Genomic DNA, 23,424 nt, shown 5'->3' on the forward strand with positions numbered 1-23,424 from the left:
ATGTCTGGTTGTCTCTTTTTGGAGCCTGAGCAGTCATTGATAATCAGGTTGCATTTGGGGTTGCCAAATAGTTTAATTCTGCCATTCTTTCTTTATTAGCTGGAATACTTCTAAAAGGAGAAATATCTCCTCACCAACTATTTTGTTATCCTCAGGTACAATTTGCATAGGAAAGACAAGAGATAAATATGTAATTTCCTTGATTTACTAGTTTTCAAAATAGTGGTTTCCTAGCCTTGTCCAAGCATGACTAGTGAATTTTGTGTTCAAGTTTCATTATGAACTCCGATCTAAACATATTTATCTTTCAACTCATTTTATTGTTTTCTTTATTGAGCCAATGGGAGTCTCTTTAACTCAGCTCCTTAATTCCCATTCGATCCCAGTATTCTGCTCCAAATTTATTTTTCACATTTCCTACCCCAGTGGAAGAAATGACTGCAATCTTCAGTGAAGAAGGCATTTACAGGCCACAACCTGCATGATAGGGGGCTCATTGTTATTGCTGACCATTGCTAGTCAGTTCTTATTTTTTTTCTGTTAGAACTAAGAACTACAGTTCTGTTGAGTCTCCAGCCCTCTTCTAAATCATGCATTTTTAACACCAACACATAAATGCTCTATGTATTGAACAAAAATTAAAATAGAGAAACTCACTCAAAGACTAACCATAAATGTATTGATTCATCATGTCTTGTATGCAAGAATATTGTTTATCTTCCCAGTAGAGACAACCCTGGACTTGTGAGAAGCTTTAACAAAATAATTTATTTTTAAGAAATTAAGTAAATACAGGGAAGAAGAGAAAATTAAATAAAGAGGTTATTTATACATTAATACTAAGAGTATTCATCCCAGTGGCTGAGTTTATGACGTCAAAGACTTTGGTATAAGCCAACCAACTTAATCACTCTAAAACCATTCATGTTTCTTGTCCACGTGACTTTTGTGCAAGGATATATCAAGCAGATTAGCTGGGATTATACCATCTGTTGTAGCCGTTCACTCACTTTTATGAGTTTTGCCACAGGGAAGCTATCCTGGGAATTAACAAGGTAAGTACAAAGCATGTCTTGTTCCATTCAAACAAATATAATATATAGCAGGAATGTGAATGCTGTAAAGTATTAGCAGTGGTATATAGTAAGGGCTAGTGATTATATGAGGCATTTCCATCTTAATCTTTTTTTTAATGCTTGTAACCAGTAAGCTATTTCTGAATAATTAACTGTTTACTTTTGGAATAAGTTGCATTTCTTATAGTCTCTGAAGCAAAGATTGAAGTTTTTGAGGTGATTGGTGTTGAAGTGCATAACTATATAGAACAAGAGACACTTCTCAACTTTATTAACTCATGCTTGACAGAATCTAGATACCTGGATTTGAACCATATACTTGGGAAATTATTTTGATTTACCATTTTCCAGGTATGGTGTTAAGTGCTACAGACATAAAAAGGAGCAAACAGGACTCCTGCCACCCTGGAGTTGGAGCAGAGAAGCCTAATGACTGTGCAGATAAATAGAGTCAGTTACAATTGTGGTAAGTGCTCAAAGTGCTTACTCACCAATTTATATTTTTCATTATTCAAATATTTACTAAGTGACTGTTGATTTGTCAAATACAAGGGCTATTGCAATGGGCAAAATACCAAATATACCCTAACACACCTTTGGAGGGAGATAGACATAATCCAATAATCATAAAAAATGTGCTGAGTGCTTTGAAGGACAGATATGGTTCTATAAGATTAGGCCTTTTTTTTTCTTCTCAAACTGAGTGTTCTGTAATGCATTTAGATGAAATAAAGAAAATATGTATATCATTTAATAAGGGTAAGAAATTTCATTCAGTTTACATATGTGTATGCTATGTCACAAAGCCAAATATATTTTATCCTGTGGGTCACAGTTAAAAAAAAAAAAAAAAAAGTTGAAAGCCACCATACTAGGTGAACCTATCCAAGTTTGGGGGTCAGGGAAAGCTTTTTTGACGAATAATGTTTCAACTGAGCTCTGAAAAATGAACAGCTATTAACTAGTTGGGTAGAGACAAGGAAGAACATAGCAAGTATCTGGAATAGCCTGTGCAGGAGCCCTGTGCTAGACCAAGAGACCAAAGAGACTGAAGGTCAACATAGCTAGAGGTGAGCAGGGAGGGGCCAGGCTCTGCATGGCTTTGGAAGCCCGTTTGGGGTTTGAGTTTGATTCTGAGAGCAGTGGAAATTGTTGGAAGCGTTTAGGAATGCTTAGTTTGCTGCTTTGAAATGATCACTTTTGTCCAGTGCATGGAACACAATTACAATAATAGGGCATAAGAGGATACATGGACACTAATGGTCCAAGTGAGAGAGAACTGGGGGAGGAAGAGCAGTTTGGGGGAGGGAAAATCAGGAGTTCACTTTGGATATGTTGGGTTTGAGGCACCCTGGAGACATCTTGGAGGAGATGCCTTGTAGGCAGTTGTGCTTTTGAGTTTCATCTCAGAAGAGAACTGGGGAATTTCACGTGTGAGTCATTGGCACATAGATTATTGACATTATGGGCAAGGATAAAGTCATTTAGGGAGTTTAATGGAGACCTTTAAACATAATACTAACGTCATTGCCTGGGCTTCCTGTAGACTGATTACTATAACCCCCACCCACCCTGCCCCTTGCCCTCAAGCTCAGTCACAGCCAAATGGACACAGACCATTGGAGAGATGGTGTAGAATGCTGTTTGCTGAAGCATCACAGACTGGCATTCCTAACGTCCCACTCTCCGCCCTCACCGCACCCCTTTAGGCCCCTTCAGAGCTTTCTCCACTGTCTACTGAATGGGGTCAGCTCTCAGCCTAAAGTTCAGGGCCCACTCAGCTCCACCCCAATCTCCCTTTCAATCTTACTGCGACTGCTTCCCAGCAAACACTATCTACTTGAGTCAAGCAGCTTGTCCCCCCCTCACTCTGCCCTGCCTCTGCTCCCTGGATCACGTTGTCCCCTCCCTGGAGTTACACTCTCCCCCCCACCTTTACCTTGCTCATAGACTGTCCCCCCACCCTCCAGGGTCCAGGTCAAGTCCCATCTTTCCTGAAGCTTCCCCAATCCACTAGGACTAGAATACTCACTTTCCTCTGAAGAACATCATCACTTAATAGTCTGCACTTCTCATTTTATACGTAGCAGAGGTTACCGTCACTTTAGAATATGTTCTAACTAGATCACAATCTGGCCCTTGCTGTTCTTAAGAGATGTATTTGCAGAATCCTCAAACTCTTCAATTACTCCAGAAGCAAATATAGAACTGAATAGAGAATACCTATTGATACAGATGCTGGGTCAGAGGTAAGGGAGGGAGAGGGTGGCCCTGTACCTGCCCATTGGACCTGCGGCAGTTCCCACTTGGGTGTCAGTAAAATTGAGGTTCTTCCCCATGGCTCAAAATTCTAATGATAGCTGAAAATGTGAATGGTAAACCTGAGAATGCCAACATTTGCTAACTTTCCTGTGTTTCCTGGAATGCCCTGTACCTCACAGTCCCCTGTAAGAAAAGGGTGTTGGGGCATATAATTTACTGATCACACTGGGACCTGTCTGATCCTGTAGCAGAGAGCCACTCCAATGTGCGGGAGACAGTCTTCTGAGTCTTACAAAAGTAAGATACTGACAAGAGTGAGTTTACCGTGGAGAAGAGGGGATTAAGGGATTTGCCCATCTAGTCTCATTTGACCTCTCTACACTCAGATTACCGACTCTACATCTTTACATGATGCTCTCATGTGGGCATGGGGATGACCCCAGTGACCTTACATTACATCATACACAAAAATCAATTCCACGGGCTTTGCACCATGCTGGTAGGGATGACAGATTGTATTAAACCAAAGGTACTCCTAGGTAAACCTGATTGTTTGCAAAATTGCAGACTTCAGTCAGGAGTCTGGATTACATATTATAGGCAGTCGTAAGCTTGAATTCCTGTGAATGAGTGCTGATTTGTGTTTTAAGGTGACAGAATCTTTATTTAATGTTTAAAATACAAAAATTAAACCCATGGCTATTGTGATTATTAAACTAACAGATCCTTCACTTGTTCTTAGACAAAAGGCCCAGATGCTATGTGTAGATGCTTTTTTAATTCTTAGATTTCAGCATTAGGAGATACTGTTGACAAACACTAATTTACTTTCTCACCAACAGTGCACAAGAGTTCCAGATATTTCCACGTCCTCAACAGTTGCTATTATCAGGCTTTTAAAATTTTTAACTGTATGGTGATACCTCATTGCTTTATTTTTCATTTCCCTGATGGCTAATGAAATTAACTTATATGTTTATTGGCTATTGGCTAGTCTCTTTTGTGAAGTGCCTATTAAACTTTCTTTCCTATTTTTTGTATTGGCTCTTTTTCTTATTGATTTATAGAAATTGTTGGTATATACTGAATATGAATCCTTTGTCAGATACATGCACTGCAAATATCTTCTCCCATTCTGATTTTTAAAAATTCTCTTAATGGTATATTCTGATGAATAGAAGTTCTTTATTTTTTTTAATCTTTTTTTAAAATATATTTTTATTGATTTCAGAGAGGAAGGGAGAGGGATAGAGAGGTAGAAACATCAATGATGAGAGAATCATTGATTGGCTGCCTCCTGCATGCCCCCGACTGGGGATTGAGCCCACAACCCAGGCATATGCCCTTGACCAGAATTGAACCCGGACCCTTCAGTCCACAGGCCAAAGATCTATCCACTGAGCCAAACTGGCTAGGGCAGAAGTTCTTAACTTTAATATAACCCAATTTATCAATATTTTCCTTTATGGTTAGTCCTTTTTGTAATCTGTTTAAAAAACTTTTGCCTATTCTAAGGCCATGAGTGTATTCTCCAATTTATCTTCAAGCTTTACCTTTTACATTTAGATCTATAGTCTATGTAGAATTGATTTTTGTGTATGATATAAGGTCAAGATTTTTTTTTCTAGGTGGCCATCCAATTGACCCAGAACCATTTATTAAAAATACTTTTAGCCCTAGCTGGTTTGACTTAGTGCATAGAGTGTCAGCCTGCAAACTGAAGGGTCCTGGGTTCGATTCCGGTCAAGGGCACGTACCTCGGGAGCCGCCTGGCCCTGGTCGGGGGCATGCTAGAGGCAACCAATTGATGTGTCTCTCTCACATCGGTGTTTCTCTCTGTTTCTCCCTCTCCCACTCTCTCTAAAAAAATCAATGGAAAAAATATCCTTCAGTGATGATTAAATAAATAAATAAAAATACTTTCATTTTCCTACTGCTCTGCAGGGTCATATATCAAAGATCTATATCTATGTGTGGACATGTCTCTGGATTTTCTTTTATGTTCTGTTGGTCCCTTCATATGCCCTCATGTTAGTACAACACTCTATTAATTCCTGTAACTTCAAAGTAAGTCTTGATTGATATCAGAAAGTATATATCTTCCAACTGTGTTGCTTCTTCTTCAAGTTTGTCTTGACTTTTCTTGGCCCTATACATTTCATTTAAATTTTAGAATTAGTTTGCCAATTTACACCAAAAAGTGTGATGGAATTTTGATATGTGGGATCTGTAAATTAATTCAGGGAGAACTGATATCTTTACAATATTGAGTCTTACAATCATGGTCGTGGTATGTTCCTCCATTTATTCTAATATTTTACAGTTTTCTATGTAGAGGTCTTATACATCTTGTGTTATACTGAGTCCTAGGTAGTTGATGCTAATATCAATGGTATCTTTTAATTTCATTAGAGATTAAAATTTTTAAAATATAGCATATGGTTTGTTGTTTGTATGTAGAGATATAACTGATTCTTATATATTGATCATATATCCAATAACCCTCATAAATTCTTTTGGATTTTCTACATATAATTATGTCATCTATAAATAATGGTGGTTTTCTTTCTTTCCAATCCTCAGACTTTTATTTATTTGTTTCCCTTCTCTTTTTATCAGGCTAGTACCTTAGTGTAATGTTGAACAGAAGAGATGATGGGGCCCTAACTGGTTTAGCTCAGTGGATAGAGCATCAGCCTGTGGACTGAAGGGTCCCAGGTTCGATTCCGGTCAAGGGCACATACCAGGGTTGCGGGCTCGATCCCCAGAAGGGGGCATGCAGGAGGCAGCCAATCAATGATTCTCTCTCATCATTGATGTTTCCATCTCTCTCTCCCTCTCCCTTCCTCTCTGAAATCAATTTTAAAAAAAATAAATAAATAAAAAGAGATGATGGGGACATCCTTGTCTCATCATTTCCAATCTTGGGGATATCTTTCTGTATTTACCATTAAGTGGGATGTTTGCTTTAGATATTTTGGAGCTATTTTTATTAGGTTAAGGAAATTCTTTTCTATTCCTAAGTTGCTAAAAGGGTTTGTTGTTCTTAAAATAATGAAAATATATTAATTTTATCAAGTACTTTTTCTGTATATATGGAGAGAAATAATTATATAATTTTTATTCTATTGGTGTTTATCTTTACTCCCATTGATTGATTTTGGAATATTAAGCCAACCTTTCATTCCTGAAATAAACTCAACTTGGCAGTATTTTTTTATCCATTATTATTTTTGTTAAGATTTTTTTCCATTTATGTTCATGAGAGATCAGCGTCTAATCTTCTTGTCAAGTTTGGTATCAAGGTGATGCCAAACGAGTTAGGAAGTATTTCTTCTTTTCTTCTTTTTTGGAAGAGTTTTTGTAATTTGATATTTTTTCCTTAAACATTTCAGTGAAAACTCTTTCTTGTTAATTTTAATCCACTGATTTTGATACTTACCAGGTTTACAAGAACTATACACTTTTTGGGGGGATGAGAACTCTTTTGATGCAAGACTTTAGAACTAGAGTTCTAGACCTTGTTTTGGTAAACAATGCCCTAGTGTAAGACTTAAACATGAAATAGTCAATCCCTGTCAGTTTGAATGGTCTTGTTTTTATCCATTTCCTCCCTTATGCAGCACTGGCCACATTACCTTTCCTACTTGGCTGTGTGGGACTCAGCTAAGTCACCACACAGGAGAGCACTGAGGCCATCTGAGGCCTGAGCCTGGTCCTCAGGACTACACTTTCCCACTGCCACCGGCAGCCTGCCTCAGCCATCCCTACTCTCCTCTGACAGAATGAGTGCCCTTGATGGTGTCCCTTTCAAGGTGCCCAAGGGCTTTCTGACCGGCACAGAGCTTCTCCCTGGGCCAGAACTCAGTGTCCCAGCCTGCAGGGAGCTTCTGCTGGGTTCTATGGTAAGTGTATTTCTCTGTCTGTCTGTCTATGTATCTCCTAGTCCCTGGATCTGTGGGCCTGAATGCTGAGCCTCATGGAACCTTGCTCCTTGATTTTAAAGGGCAGCTAGGCCTGCTCTGGTATATTTCAGGGAGTTTGGAAGAACCTAAGAGGGAAAGGTGTTTCCTGAGGAAGGCTGGCTGCCTGGTGATGAGGATTATTTACTGGTCCTATTTTAGCCTTAGGATAACCGGAAGGTCACCTACATAAAGTGACTGAGGATCATGGCACCGATGTTCCAGTTCCTCTCTGCTGCTGTATCTAAAATTCCATTAGAATCACTCCTTAGGGTTAAGACACTAGATCCAGAATCCTCTGTTAAAATGCCACCTGGGGCACATTAGAAAGGAATACTATTCCCCATGTCTGCCCCAGAGGCACTCTTAAAGCACCCCTTGCCCCATGGCTCACACACTGGGATAGGCACCCAGTGTGTGTGGTCATATCACATGTGGCCTCAGGATAAACATGATTATTTAACTTCCAGGAAAATCAAGTTTACTTAAAGAATCAGGGGGAACCTATTGCATTCACATTAGAACACAGATGTATCATGGGGTAGCATGCAAAATTCGCATGAATTCTTTAAAAAGGAAAGAATAAGCCCTAACCAGTTTTGCTCAGTGGATAGAGCATCGGCCTGTGGACGTGAAGGGTCCCAGGTTCGATTCCAGCCAAGGGCACGTAGCTTGTTTGTGGGCTTGGTCCCCAATAGGGGTCATGCAGGAGGCAGCTGTTCGATGTTCCTCTCATCGATGTTTCCAACTCTCTATCCCTCACCCTTCCTCTCTGTAAAATCAATAAAAATATATTTAAAAAATAATAATGATAAATAAAAATGAAAGAATAAGATTGCAAAGAACTGTGGAGCTGGCATTGGGCCTCTTAGAACCGAGTGTTCAGACTCCTGCGTGCTCATTCTCCACTGTCTGCAGGGTGCTTCGTGGAAAAGTTTGAGGATCTAGATCAGCTCTCACTCATTTTGAGGAACCTGAAACCCAGAAAAAGGAAATGATCTGTGCAAAGTTAGTGGCCAGACTAAAACCCAGGTCCTGACTCCAGATCATTTTTTATTTGCTAAGAGCAGGACTGGAACATGAGAGACACTGGACAGGGGATGTTTGAAGGCAAAGGGTTGCGGGAAGTCAGCAGAGAGCACAATCCAGAAAGGAGAGGCCTGGGGAGAGTCGGGGAGAGGGGCTCGGGTGGCCTGGGACACAGGAGCAGGAGGTGTGGTGCAGTTTTGCTCCATCTGCAGACCCTGGAGTGGCACTGAGGCTCCTCAGAACAGATGTTTCCAGAGTTGAAATAAGCTCTGTGAAGCCCAGAGCACTCGCTGTGAGGCAGGCGCTCTTGCTCTCCCCACAGCCCGTGTTGTGGGCGCTCACTCTGGCAGGAGAGCTTGTGTTGTTGGGAAAAGGAATTCGCTTTACTGAGCTCCAGTGGAGATGGATTATCACAACTTTTCCTTTCCTGGTGAGCTCAAGTCTAGCTGGGAAGAGGCTATTTTTTTCCTGGTAGCAGACACAGGCACCCTTCTGCCAAGCCCACGTCCAGTGGCTTAGCCAAATGCTGACTTGGCTTTGCCTCCTGCTTTCAGGGTGGGCACCTGCAATCCCTTAAGCCTATTTCCCTTCCTGAACTCCCATTTCATTAACTGTTGGGCCAAACTAACAAATAGAGAAGCCTGAGACTCCAAGAATGATTTACAGCCTCTCCCTGATCAGTCCTCCGAGTTCACTGGGCTGTATTCCCAGTGTTAAGAACTTAAAATGCATTTTCCCATAAGGATGATGTTATACATGGTGGTTAGATTACCCGACGAACCTGTCGTGCCCTAACGGGAAAAGTAATAACAGCTCCCACTTATTGAGCCAATCAATGTTTACCTGCTGTGCCCCAGGCCCGTGTGAGGTGCTCTTTACACGTTCACTCTTCTCTCTCAGTTTTATGACTCTTTCAGCTGGTGTTCCTCCCCCGCGGCACAGGAAGTCAAAGCTCCCCCCGAGTGATCCGCAGGGTCCCAGGGCCTGTGAGTGACACAGCCAGGATCCCAACAGGAGCCTGTCACCCCCCAAAGCCCATGCCACCCCTTCACCCTGCTCCTTCCCAAGGAGCCCTTCCTTACGTGCTTAAAGCCGCTTCGAGTCTGTTTTGTTGTTTCATAGTATAATTGCCAGAGTTTTAGGGGAAGGAGAGGATGGGCATGGCTCTGTTTCAGTAACACTTCAGTTACAAAATCAAGGTGATGGGGTCAATTTGGCCCCCAAGCAGTGTGCCTTCCCACCTGCCCTGTTCCCCACCTCCACCCCATCACTGATGACCTCTGTTACTCATTTTTTATATATTCTTCTAGAGACTCTTATGTGCGTGTATACAAGCCAATACAGATATTTCCCCCTCTTTACACCAAAGGTAGCATTTTATACGCACCGTTCTTCTTGCTTTCTTCACTTAATATATTTTAAGATCTCCCATATCTGTACCTATAAAGCTCTTCAGTTTTGTTTTTCACTGAAGTATTGCACTATATGGATACATCACACTTTATTGACCGAGTCCCCTCTTGATAGACACTTAGGTTCTTCCCAGTGCCTTTTTAATTGATTTTTTTTTAGAGAGAGAGAGGACGGGAGAGAGGTGGGTGGAGAGAGAAAGAGAGGGAGAGAAAAAAAAACACACATCGATGTGAGAGAGAAACATTGATTGGCTCTGATCAGGGATAGAACCCACAACCTGGATATGTGCTCTGACTGGGAATTAAACTCACCACCTTTTGACGTTCCAACCAGCTAAGCTAAACCGGCCAGAGCAGGTTCTTCCCAGTCTTTACCATTACAAACAATGCTGCAGGAAATGAGTATATACAAACATCCTTTTGAATTTGTTTAAGTACATTACCAAATTGTTCCTGTAGGGATTATACTGATATATATCCCGACAGCACACTGCAAGAGGTACAAGAGGCCTGTACCTCCCATACTCCCAACAGAGTGTCATCAGACTTTGGGTCTTTGCCAAGGGACAGGCAAATGTATTTCAGTGTAGTTTTATTTTGCTTATTTACTTTGTCTAATTACGAGTGAGGTTGAGCAGCTTTTTCTATGTTTAATAGAGATCTGTATTTCCTTTTCTGTGGACTGTCCATATTATCTTTTGTCCACTTACCTGTTGGGCTGTGAGTCTTTTTCTTGTCTATTTTTAGGCACTCCCTATATTAGTAAAGTTAGCCCTTTATCTCTGTATGAGTGTTATTTCCCCTCCCCCCCCCTTAGTTTGTCACCTGTCTTTGACCTTGCTCATGACATTGGCCATGCAGATTTTGGACATGTGCCTGTGTGTACTTTTATGGCTTCTGGATTTTGATTCTGAGTAAGCAAGGCTTTCCCCCTTGATGTCATGAAGGATTTCTGTATTATTTTCTTCTAATACTTTTATGGTTTCATATCACACATTTGAATTTTTGATCTTTTTTGAATTTCTCTTTTTGTATATAATGTGAGAATGGATCTAATTTTATTTTCTTCCAGATAGCTAACATCATTTATTGATTAGTTCCTCTTTTCCCCATTGCCTGAGATGCTATCTTATTATTTACTAAAGCCCTATAGATATTAAGGTCTATTTCTGGACTTTCCATTCTCTACCTTTAATCTATCTGTGCCAGTGCCATAGTTTTAATTATTGATGTTTTATAATACCATAAAACAGCTGTAGGGCCAGTCCTACTTATCTTTTTGTCCCCAGAGTTTTTCTGACTATTCTTATTTGTGTATTTTTTTTTTTTTAGAATGTGTTTTCTTTTTATATATATATATATTTTATTGATTTTTTACAGAGAGGAAGGGAGAGAGATAGAGAGCTAGAAACATCGATGAGAGAGAAACATCGATCAGCTGCCTCCTGCACATCTCCTACTGGGGATGTGCCCGCAACTCAGGTACATGCCCTTGACTGGAATCGAACCTGGGACCTTTCAGTCCGCAAGTCGACGCTCTAACCACTGAGCCAAACCGGTTTCGGCATTATTTGTGTATTTTTCATGTGAACTTTAGAATCATCTTGCTTAGTTCCAGAAATCACAAGTGTTGGTATTTTTATTGGGTCTTTGTATCATTTTATCCCTGAAGTCCTGCTGGCTATCTCTTTAATTTAGTCTCTCTCTTCACAAGCCTGTCTCACCAGTTCTGAAGTCTTTTTCCTCTTATGTTTTTCACAGCTCATCTATTTTCCTCCAATCTCTTTCTCGAACCATGTCTTCTGCACACCTTTACAAATGTCCACTCCATGCCAGGCTTGCCCTAGCTCTGAGGATACAGAGAGGAGTAAGCAAGCCACAGTCCTTGACCTCAGAGAGCCACACTGGACCAGCTAAATTATGCTCCTCTCCCCAGTGCAGGGTCATGTCAGAAGTGGGAGGGAACAGTGCCTGTGTCTGTGTCTGTCTGTCTTTCTGTCTCCCCTTTCCCTCACACACAACACTCCCGTAGCCTCTCTTTTCCTTAAATGGCCATCATAGAGCATTGAAATTGCCCTTTAATTTTTTTTTTATATATTTTTAATGCCATGTTATATTCCTGGTTCTTAATTTTAAAGGTATATGACAGAATATTTTATTTTTGCCTCATTTATAAACTCTCAAGTTAGGTTATTTATGTGGGCTCCAGACTGCTTTCTTAGGTGGCCTTATATATAGTGTATAAAGCCCTACAGTCAGATGGACAGAAAAATCCCAGCTCAGCCACTCACCTCCAAGCTGACCTCCAGCAAATTAAACTTGCTGAGCCTCATTTTCATAACCTGGAAAGAGGACTAACACTAAACCTACTACAAAGGGCTCAACAAAGCTTAGCACGTTTTATATTGCCTGGGTCCCAAGCAACCTCAGATGGCAGCCAGGAGGATGGGGCAGACATCACCCCACAGGGAGGCTCTGGGCCTGGCGGGCTGCCAAGGCTGACTGCCTCCTGGCAAACGGTGCTGGGCTCAAGGCGCCTTGAGCAAGTTCTTAAGCTGCTATTACAGTTCAATAGCATCCTAAATGGCAAAGGGACTTAGATATTAGATTTCACTGCATTTGTCCTTCATGCAGAGTTTACCTTTACATTGTTGCTATCCACCTACCCCAGTGCTAGCTAAAACGGAGGGTGCGGGTGGACTGTGCTGGCTGCCTGGGCTCAGAATTGGAGGCTGTGCAGGTCTGGCAAGTCTCTGGCTGAACAGGGTCCGGGGAGCCCAGGGCCGAGCCCCGCCTCACGTCGCCTTCTCTCAGCAGCACGACTTCAGCCTGGAGAGGAGGACGCTCTTCTGGGTGGAGGCTGTCACCCGGGGCCCCCGCCAGTTCCAGTGCGATGCTCCCGGGACAGCGTCAGCCCCTCCAGCCTGGCTCTTGCTGGTCAGCCCGGAATGCGGGCTGGCGTCCGCGCCGGCTGCAGCCGCTGGCCCCGAGGCTGGGCCCCAAGAGCAGCCCGAGGAAGAGGAGGAAGAGGAGGAGGAGGAGGAAGCCACCCCTGGCAATGAGGAAAAGCCGGGTCCTCGCAGCCCCCAGCCCAGCGCTCCTGCGAGCCCCAGCCCGGGCCGTCACCGGTGCTCGCTGCATGTGCTGCGAGGCGTGAGGTCCGAGCTGGCCGGTGTGCGGCGCAGGCTCTCCGAGGGCAGGACGGCCGCCCGTCCACGCGCCTTTCTGCAGCGCATCCGCCACCGGGCGTGGAGCCTCTGTCCCAGCCCCGAGCCGCCCGAGAGCCCCGCGCTTGCGCCCCCGGGCCCCTGTGTGCCCGCCCCGCCCCCGCGGCCCTCCACGGCAGGTGCCGTGCCCCCGCTGCGGAGCCACAAGCCCACAGTCGCGGTAAGGAACTTGCCGGCTCTGCCAAGATCAGCAGCAAGGCCCCCCATAGTCTGGTCCCCAGCCAGGTCCATAGCTCCGGTCCCTCCTCTCTGTGCTCCTCCTCCCTAGCCTTGCCTGCGGCTCTTCCTGCAGCCTCTGCCTACAATGGTCCCTGCTCAGAGGGCTCCCATTCCCTCTGTCTCGCACTGTGCCTGCTCTGCCTCTGCTAGGGCTCAGGCCACATACTTGTGCTTATCCAGTGCCTGTCTCTCTCTCCCCGTGGAATATGCGCTCATGTTCTTTTAGGGCAGGGGTTGGATCGCATTCATTTGTGTTTCCAGAGCACCCAGCAGCAGACTGGGCCCCTAGGGGGTGCTCAATGAATGTGACTCAAATCCAGGGCTCGCTGGGTAAGGCTTGCTGTAGACTCGGTGAGCTGGGCGCTCAGTCAGGGAATAGTCACTGTCTGTAAATTCCTGCCAGACACTGGGTTGGAAGAGACAAAGTCAAAACCACTGGACAATCGCCCAAGGGGGTGTGGAGACAAGGCAGCCCTGTGAGGGGTGGGATCGGGTGTTGAGAGAGGTGAGGGTGTTACAGGCTGGGAAAGCCCGGGGCAGAAGGCTGTACCAGCAGAATGGGGAGCACAAGTGAATTTACCATGAGACCAATGAAGCTAAGCCTCAGGCTCTGACTTGGCTCTTTCCAAAGCTTTATGCTTAATTTTATATGTATAATTCTGTCTTTTTTAACTTAAGAGGTCCAAATTGTATAAGCACCAAATCCCACACAACCTGGATCCTGAGTAGACGGGGTGGGTCAGGATTAGTAGCCGGAGGAAGCAATAGGGCACAGCTTTCTGTCCGCTCAGCAGCCCCAGCCAAGCCGGTAGGTACAAAAGAGTAAGGCCAACATGAAATTACATCCCAAAGAGACTCGAGGCCTGGCTTTTCCACTCACTGGTGCGTGATCTTATGCAAGTCGCTGAAGTGCTCTGAGCCATCCCCTCTCCACCTTGTAAAGAGGGCCAGCACCCTTCTCACCGTCATTGGGAGCAAACAGAGAGAAGAGGCTCCGTGAGCGGGACTGGCCGTGCCCACATCCAGGGCCAGATGTTAATGCCAGGATGGCTCTTCCCTGATCCAGATGAAAATAACTCTAGCAACAATCCTGTGTGTGTGTGTGTGTGTGTGTGTGTGTGTGTGTGTGTGTGTGTGGCATGTTCTGTAGAGAAGGAAACTGGGGCAGACAGCAGCTAAGAATCTTTTTTAAGGTCACAAGAATAGACTCAGATCCTAAGATTTTGATGTTTTCCACTGTGGGGGTTCAAGGGCAGACCCAAGGGTAAGGTCATGGCAGAGAACCCCCTGAGCAGATGGGGATGGAGGGGGAATTTCTATGTCACACACACTCTACCCCAGGAGCCAGGGCAGTGGGACTTGGGGAGGAGAGGACAGATAGTGTATTCAGGGCTGGCAGATAGGTGCCTCTTCATGGGGAAAGCTTGGGGGTGATGTTGGCCAGGCCAATTGAAAGGCCTTGAAGCCACCCATCTTAGCCCGGCACCAGAGCTGCGCCTGGTCTGTACCCATCTCTGTGCCCTGCCAAGTCTCAGCCCAGCCAAATTCAAGAATGAGAGTCTGGCTGGGAAGATCCCCCTAAAGCAGTGGTTCTCAACCTTCTGGCCCTTTAAATACAGTTCCTCATGTTGTGACCCAACCATAAAATTATTTTCGTTGCTACTTCATAACTGTAATGTTGGTACTGTTATGAATCGTAATGTAAATATCTGATCTGCAGGATGGCCTTAGGCAACCCCTGTGAAAAGGTCGTTCGACCACCAAAGGGGTCGCGACCCACAGGTTGAGAACCGCTGCCCTAAAGTGTGGGGTAAAGAACCTGGGTTTGATTCTGAATAGGGTTCAGGTCCCAAATGTGTGCTGAACCTTGATTTCAATATCTGTAAAATGGTACAATAGGAGCAGGGTTATTCTAGCCTGTAAGTGAAATGTATGCAGGTCCTTTGCTACATGCTTTTCTCACATTGTCTTATTTAAGCCTCAAAACAACCCTTAAGGTATCTAGTATGATTGCCTCAATTTCACATGAGTAAATGGAGTAAACAGGAGAGATCTGGGGTTTGAACCAGAGCAGGACTCCAAGCTCTCCACAGCATTCGCCCCTACACTCTGTATAGAAGGTGGCATGCAAAGGCACCTTTAAAAATGTCCTGCCCAACCAGATGTTGCTCCCAGTAGTAAATGATGCATCCAACTTGTCTGTATTTCAGTCCCTCAGCCCATACACCTGCCTGCCATCTCTTGCGCGGGAGCCCCAGCCTCTCACCGCTCACAGAGCACAGCCTGATTCTGCTGACCTGCTGTCCGCCCTTAGCCAAGAGGAGCAAGACCTCATCGGGCCAGTGGTCGCCCTGGGGTATCCCCTGCATAGGGCCATCATGGCTCTGCAGAAGATGGGGCGTCAGAGCCTGAGCCAGGTGAGTGACCCTCCAGAGTTGGGGGACTGGAGCTGGAACCAGATGGGTGGCCACGTGGTTTTTACCTTTAACTTGAAGAAATTTTGTTTCTTTCTCTTCAGAGGCAGAAGCTCAGCCTGGCATTAATTACTGGGGGGTATGAGCAAGTTTCTAGATCCTAAAGCTACCGTCTGCATAGGAGTTTAGCAGGAATCCCCATGCTCACTTGGGGGAGTCTTGATATTTTACTCCTCTCCTGGTTTGTGCCCCAAATGCAAGGGCTGGAGCTTTGGGCAGCCAGGAATCTCTGCAGCTGCCCAATAGAACTTTTTGTAATGAGAGATGTTTTGTACCTGTTGTCCAATACAGTATCCACCAGCCATACGTTATTACTTGAAATGTGGCTAGTGTGACTGAGAATTTTATATAATTGTAATTAATTAAAATAGTTACATGTGACTACTATTGGATGGTGCAGCTCTAACCACTTCCCTCAACGAAGGAACTGTGTTCAGTTTACCCATACCCACCTATCCATCTAGTCAACAGTATTTATTGGGTACTTCCTGGGTGTTTAGATGTGGCTAGGAGGTATGAGGGAAACCAGGGTACATAAAAACCACTGTTGTAAGTTGGATTCCCCAGGAATCTGACTCAGATGGAGTTAATTAAGGAGGCTCTTGGGATCAACCCCTGGAGAAGGGAGTGGACAGAAGCAGGAGTGGGTAGATGGAGAGGTTGAGCTGTGTAGACCCAACGACAGTGTCAGCCATCCCCTCAGCTCTGGAGCAAATATGGCCCTTCAGAGTCATCTTTAGTGGGGCTGAGATGGTCAGACCTTTATATCTCTTCATCAATCAGGAATTAGGGGTGTTAATATTTAGTAAACACCTTTTTTTGTGCCAGTCCCTCAGTCTGAGAGTATACAATTAGGTCTTCTCAATTCTTCAAGGTTGCTATTACTATCCTCACTTTGCAGATGGGGGCACAGGCTGCTTAGCTCTGAATCTTTGTTGTTCAATGCTTTTCTCTCATTTTCTGTGTGAGAACCTTTCAGGGCAGCACCCCAGGCTCATCTGAGATTTAAGAATAGATCTAAAGTTGCCTCCACCTTCAGCTGCCACTGAAAGCCAGGACCATGGCCAAGGAGCTACCCAGAGGATTGTGAGGGACCAGGTCCACAGAGGGGGCCCTGACATGTCCCCCCCAACCCTAGTCTCTAGGACTGGTGAAAGGCTGAGGTCTCAGGCCGTCGCTGTGAAGATCTGAAGATTAGGTGGAGCCAGCAGAGGCACTGGCCTCCCTGTGGGTGGCCTGGAAGAATCCCACTGTATCAGGAACATTGTGTTTCCAGACATAGACTGACCACCTGGCTGGCCGCCGGGTCTCTGGGTGGCCGTCCTCCCCGCTGGGCGGTCAGGGGCTAGGCCCTGAGGGGTGGGCCTGAAGGGTGGATGACTTCATCTACCCTCCCCCACCAAGTTAGTATTTCCTCTATTCTCTGAAGTTCCTCCATTAACTAAGAAACTCCTTTGGGCTCAATTTCCTTCTCCCCTTGAAACATATATACTACAGTACATCCGTTATAGCCAGAGACAGCTCACGAGGGAGGCCATCAGGCGATCTTCACCTCGAAGAGCCAGGGAGAACGAAGGAGACACAAAAGATAAGCTTTGTCCATCGCTCCTTCCTTCCTTCCACAAGGATCAAAGTGCTCACCTACTGCCTGCAGGACACATGGGTGGCACATGTGAGGGCCCATAGGCCAGGCCCAGACTTGCCATATGACTCCAGGCACATCAGGGCACCGCTTTGAGTCTCACTTTCCCTATTCACAGAATGGGGGCGGGGGGCATGTGCTTATCGACTTGTGGGGGCCCCATCCTGGGGTCTGAGGTAGGCCTGGTGGCTTTTACAGTCCCATAGGCCCCAAAACTGACCAAGCAGCAGAATCTTTACAAATGCAGATTCCCAGGACCTACTCGGGAGGGTCCCCATCAGTGGGTCTGGAGTACCCTCAGAGCCTGTTATTTTCAAACACCTGTAGATGGTTCTGAGATGCAGCCTGGCATGGGATCCTGTAGTATGGACTGAGGACAGCTCTCCCTTGAGTAAGTGGTCCTCAACCTTGGCTTCTTATTAGAATCCCCTGGAGAGCTCTAGGAGTCCCAGTGCCCAGGCGGCACCCCCCGGATCAGAGACTCTGGAGGCAAGATCAATGGTTTGTGGGTAGTTTTTTAAAAAATATATTTTTATTGATTTTAGAGAGGAAGGGAGAGGGAGAGAGAGATAGAAACATCAATGATGAGAGAGAATCATTGGTTGGCTGCCTCCTGCATGTCCCCCACTTGGAATTGAGCCCACAACCCGGGCATGTGCCCTGACCAGGAATCGAACCATGGCCTCCTGGTTCATAGGTCGACGCTCAACCACTGAGCCATGCTGGCCAGGCAGTTTATGGGTAGTTTTAAAACTCCCAGGTAACTACAGTCAACACTAAGGCCAAGATCCATTGCTGTGGATGAATTAAGAGGTGAGGGAGATCTCCCACCTGCCGTTGCCCCCACTCCAGTTTTCACCTTCAGAAACTGTCTACTTTTAAGCTCAAGCTCCTCCTCTAGTAGTGGCCCCACGATGGACAAGGCATTAGCTGGAGATTATAGGTGAGGTGATCTAGGCCCTCGTCCTGGGACCCTGGGCAAGCTGCCCGCATTGCCTGGACCTCCGTTTCCTCAGGTGTGCAAGGAGGGCTTGGCTGGGTGGTTTTCCAGTTGTGCTCAGAGCAAGGTCTAGGTGTCCTGGGTCAAGTGCTTGGACAGTTCAGAAGCTGAAACCATTAGTGTGTATGGTCCATGCTTCCGCCTAGCTCTGAAGGCCTGCAGAAACCCAGCCTCTTTCTTCTCCGCTTATACCCACAATTCTTATGGCCTGGCACTAACTTCATTTGGCACTGACTCCCTATACATTCTGTTTTGATTTGTCTGGGCCTCATGATTTCCAGTATCTGGTTTATCTCCCCCACTGAGCTGTGAGCTCCTTGAAGGTGGTTCTTAATTCACTTTATAAACACAGCATGTATTTATTGAGCTCCTTCTGCCCGCCATGCTGGGTGCCGGGACACAGTGGTGACACAGCCCTTCCCTCATGGAGCAAAAAGCCAGTGGGTGAGAAAGATGAGGAAGGCAGTAGAGCAGTTACAAAGTTGCATGTGCTGTGGGGCCACCAAGCATGGCACCTTAGAAACGGGGCAGAGAGGATCCCCAGGTAAGAGGAGTGAGGCTGGCCTTGCTGAGGGACCTAGGGGGCTGGGGGAGGAGCAGAGGTGACTGACAGGCAGGAACAGGCCTTTGAGCCCGGTTGGGAGGCAGCACTTCACCCTGAGGGCCAAAGCAGCCCCGAGGACTAGGCAGGAAGTGACCGGAACAGGTCTTCAGCCCTGTGAGGTCCACTCTGTCCCTTCCCCTTTCCAGCATGGATGCAGGTCAGTTGCTTAGTGGGGGCTCATGAAGTCCTGGGTGGCAGAGATGTATGCGTCTAGGGGTGGGGTGGGGGTATACAGGAATGGATGGCACCTTCATACAGGTAGGTGCTCACCAGGGAGGGTGAGTAGGCTGGGGGGGGGCGGTGGTGAGTGAGAAGAGACCCCTGTGTTGCAGGCCCGTCCCACACCCCACTTAGCTTCTGGGAACACCTTAGCTCACCCTAACAGCCCCTTTCCTGGATCCCAGCCCCTAGTTGGGGATTGTTGCTGTCTACCTGTCCACAGATCTCCAGAGGTGGCCTCTGCTTCTCTTCTATTGGTTCCTGGGGTTTCTGGGGCCATGCCATGTGTGGTGGATGCCTAGCCAGCTGGCCTGAGCTCAGGCCTTACTGAGGTCCTTGGGGTGTCTCCTCTACCCCATCCACTGCCCCTGCCACTCCCCTTTAAAAAAAATAAATAAAACATGTTTTCATTGATTTCAGAGAGGGAGGGAGAAATAGAAATAGCAGTGACGAGAGAGAATCATTGAACAGCTGCCTCTTGCATGCCCTTTGCTGGGGATCAAGCCCGCAACCCAGGCATTTGCCCTGATCGGGAATCGAACCGTGACCTTCTGATTCATAGGTCGATGCTCAACCACTGAGCCACTCATCTTATCCCCTCCTTCTTTGCCCCTTTCTGGCCCAGTTTCTCAGCTACCTTAGTGCCTGTGACCGGCTGCGGCGGCAGGGCTACGAGGAGGGCCTGGTGGAGGAGGCCATGGAGATGTTCCAGTTCTCTGAGAGCCAGGTCAGCCGGCCACCTGCCTGAGCCTGAGGCAGAGAAGGGATGGGGCATACACACGAGCCTGGTGTGCAGGGACATGCGGTGCCAGAGCCAGCCTGGGGGCCACAGGGAGAGAGCCTGCTTGCTCAGCCCTGGGGAGCAGACAGCCCAGGGAGATGAAGCACAGAAGGTGAGGGGACGACGTGGGGAGGAAACCAGAGGCAAGGCTTTTGTATTATTTAACTGAATCAGCACACGTGTTCTTGAGTGCGCTCTCCTTGTTAGACACGCAGACAGGAGCCTCAGGCAGCACAAAGATGCTTGAACTCTCTGCTCAAGGAGTTGGCCGTCTATCTGGAATCCAGAATATAGGCAGCTGTGGGCCCAGCGGTACCTTCTGTGTGCCCGATGAAAATGACCTGTCCATGCTCAGCAGCTGGTTCAGGCTCGAGAGCAACTCTTCACAGAGGCTGATGAAGGGACCGAAGGGTGGGAGAAATAGAGGAGGAGGCAGGAAGAAAAGCAGGGATGTTTAAAGTGCTGGTGCCAGAGGAGGAAGGGGGACCAAAGCTGTACTATGTGAAACCTTGGCAGAGTTTAGGGCCTGGCAGAGACCCTGGGCTACACATCCTCTGGGCACCAGTGTTTGACTTTCCTCTTCCGGCCCCAGCCCCAAGCACAGGTAGTCAGGAGAGAGCCGGAGTCGGGGAGGAAAGCCAGGACCAAGCCAGTGGCCAGGCTGGTGCCTCCTTCCTGGGCCCATGTCACCTCACAGGCACAAAGGAAATGCAGGTGTGGCCCAGGATCAGGTTTACCTGGCCTGTGAGGGCCACAGCTTCTGGGAGTAGAGGACACCAGGGAGGGGGCTCCCCAGAGTAGAGGCTAAGCCTCAGTGCCCTCTCTGCCTTCCCTTCCTCAGGCAGGGGAGTTTCTGCGCCTCTGGGAACAGTTCAGCGACATGGGCTTCCAGCAGGACCGGATCAAGGAGGTGCTGCTGGTCCATGGCAACCGCCGCGAGCAAGCCCTGGAGGAGCTGGTGGCCTGTGCCCAGTGACCACCGGGGCACTCTGCAATGCCCAGCATCCCAGACCTGTGCTAAACCTGGCCATCCAAGTCTACAAAGCAATGCATGCTTGTTGTAAAAATGCAACAATGCCAAGGGTGGGAGCAAATGCTATAGGGGAGGCAAAACTTCACCCATCTTGGGTTTTCAGCTGAACCAATTAATTAGAGAAAAACAGTTTATTAATATATGCAGCACACATTATCTGGGAGAACCCTCAGTGAAAAGTGGCTGAAAGAAGGGGTTTAGAACTCTGGCTTGTGTAGCATCAACAAAGAACACATTTGTATAGGGATAACAAGAAATCAGTTTTAGGCTTCCAAAAATGACAAACTAGGAAGGTAAATAATGGGAGGGAACTAATGGAGTACGGCTCACTTGCGGTATCTCCGGAAGGATAAGAATCAATCTCAAGAAAAGGAGAATTTATATCCTGCCTTTAGACAGAAAAGAGAGAGGAGAAGACAAGCTCTTCCTGCATTTGCTGCTTCTTAATTGCCTTCAGCTCGAAATAACATTTTTATGTCAAAGAAACATATTTTGGGTGACATTCTGGCTTCCTTCAATACCCAAAGAATCAGCTATGAGTTGAAAGTGGGGAGGGGGAGATGGCAGGGTGTGGACAAGGAGCTATGTTTTTTCACACAAACCTTGTAAAACTACCTTTATTTGACCCTTTAAATTGTGTGCTTTGATTTAAAAAAAATTAAAACAAAGAAAATGATGTGCAATTCTTTTGGGTCTTATAGGCTCCTGGTCTTTTTGTGGAAATAACATCTAACTGTGGGTCCAAAGATCTGATTTCTGATTTTGGTTCAGCTGGTGACTGGCTCAAAGCTTTTTTGGGCCTCAGTTTCCCCAGGAAAAGAAGAGAGATTGGACCTGGCTGCTATTCATAAGAATCCCCTGGGGAGTTGGTTAAAGAGTTCCAGGCCCCACTCTTGGAGAATCTGACTCAGAAGGTCTAACTCGGTAGCCCCTAGGGATCTGTTTTCTTTTTATAAGAAGCTCTCCGGGATTGTTTTTTTAAAATCTTTGTTTTTAATCTGCTGTTTGTTGTTGTTGATTCTCTTCACCCATTCTCCCACCTCCCATCCCCTGGGCCCACCTCTGGCAACTGCTATTCTGTTCTCTGTATCTATAAGCTTAGTTTTTTATTTTTAGATTTCACATATGAAACCATATGGTATTTGTCTTTCTCGGTCTGACTTATTTATTTAGCACAATATCCTTGAGGTCTACCCATGTTGTCACAAACAGCAAGATTTTATTCTTTTTTATAGCTGATCTAGAGGCCCAGTGCACAAATTTGTGCACAGGTGGGGTCCAGCTAGCCTGCCCCAAATCAGGGCGGATCGGGCCGGGCCAGCCAGGGGGAGGGGATGCAGGAGGTTGGCCAGTCAGCCCTGCCACCTGGTCGAACTCCCAGTCAAACTCCCAGTCAAGGGGACAATTTGCATATTAGGCTTTTATTATATAGGATAATATCACATTATATATTCTATATAATATTTCATTATATATCCTATATAATAAAAGGCTAATATGCAAATTTTCCCCTCAACTGGGAGTTCGACTGGGAGTTCAACCAGGGGATGGGGCCAATCAGCCAACTGCCCAAGGCCCCTCCTCTCTGGCCAGCTCCACCCCCGACCACCCCCCTCCCCCACCCGGGGCCAGCCCACCAACTGCCCGCTGCCCCTCCCCCTGGCCAGCCCAGCCCTATCAGCCCCGGTTGGGGCAGGCCAGCCAGATCCCACCCGTGCATGAGTTCATGCATTAGGCCTCTAATATATATATATGATTTTTAAAAATATGTTTTTATTGATTTCAGAGAGGAAGAGAGAGATAGAAACATCAGTGATGAGAGAGAATTATTGATCAGCTGCCTCCTGCACACCCCCCACTGGGGATGGAGCCTACAACCTGGGCATGTGCCCTGGCTGGAAATCGAACCATGACCTCCTGGGTTCATGGGTCGACCTTCAACGACTGAGCCACACTGGTGGGGCATACACAATTTCTTTATCCATTCATCCATTGATCTGTTGATAGACACTTAGATTATTTCCATATCTTAGCTATTGTAAATAATGTTGCAATGACTATGGGGTGTACATATATTTTTGAGTTAGTGTTTTCATTTCTTTGGATAAATACCCAGAATTAAGATTCCTGGATCAGATGTTCTATTTTTAATTTTTTGAGGAACCTCCATACTGTTTTCCATAGTGGCTTCACCAATGTACACTCCCACCAGCAGTGCACAAGGGTTCCCTTTTCTCCACATCCTTGCAACACTTATTTCTTATCTTGTTGATAATAGCCACTCTAAGAGGTATGAGGTGATATATCATTATAGTTTCAATTTGCATTTCCCTAATGATTAATGATGTTGAGCATCTTTTCATGTACCTTCTTTGGGAAAATGTCTATATTGATCTACCTATTTTTTGTTGTTGTTAATCCTCACCAGAAGATATTTTTCCATTGATTTTTAGAGAGAGTGGAAGGGAAGGGAGAGACAGAGAG

At 46.0% G+C, this 23,424-nt stretch overlaps 1 protein-coding gene across 2 annotated transcripts; it reads left to right on the forward strand.

Moving 5' to 3' along the window:
• The first annotated feature begins 506 nt into the window (after positions 1 to 506).
• On the forward strand, positions 507 to 22,143 carry UBAP1L (ubiquitin associated protein 1 like). Of its 2 annotated transcripts, none has more exons than XM_059698288.1 (6): positions 507 to 1,542; positions 6,962 to 7,243; positions 12,559 to 13,128; positions 15,398 to 15,604; positions 19,752 to 19,853; positions 20,749 to 22,143. In XM_059698288.1, exons 2-6 carry the CDS (start codon positions 7,124 to 7,126, stop codon positions 20,881 to 20,883), a joined length of 1,134 nt encoding a protein of 377 aa, XP_059554271.1. In that variant the 5' UTR covers positions 507 to 1,542; positions 6,962 to 7,123; the 3' UTR covers positions 20,884 to 22,143. The 2 variants fall into 2 exon arrangements, with proteins under 2 accessions (XP_059554271.1, XP_059554282.1); XM_059698299.1 differs by having other exon boundaries at positions 507 to 1,055.
• The last annotated feature ends 1,281 nt before the right edge of the window (positions 22,144 to 23,424 follow it).

Source organism: Myotis daubentonii, chromosome 1 (genome assembly GCF_963259705.1).
Source record: "Myotis daubentonii chromosome 1, mMyoDau2.1, whole genome shotgun sequence".
Lineage (NCBI taxonomy): Eukaryota > Metazoa > Chordata > Mammalia > Chiroptera > Vespertilionidae > Myotis > Myotis daubentonii.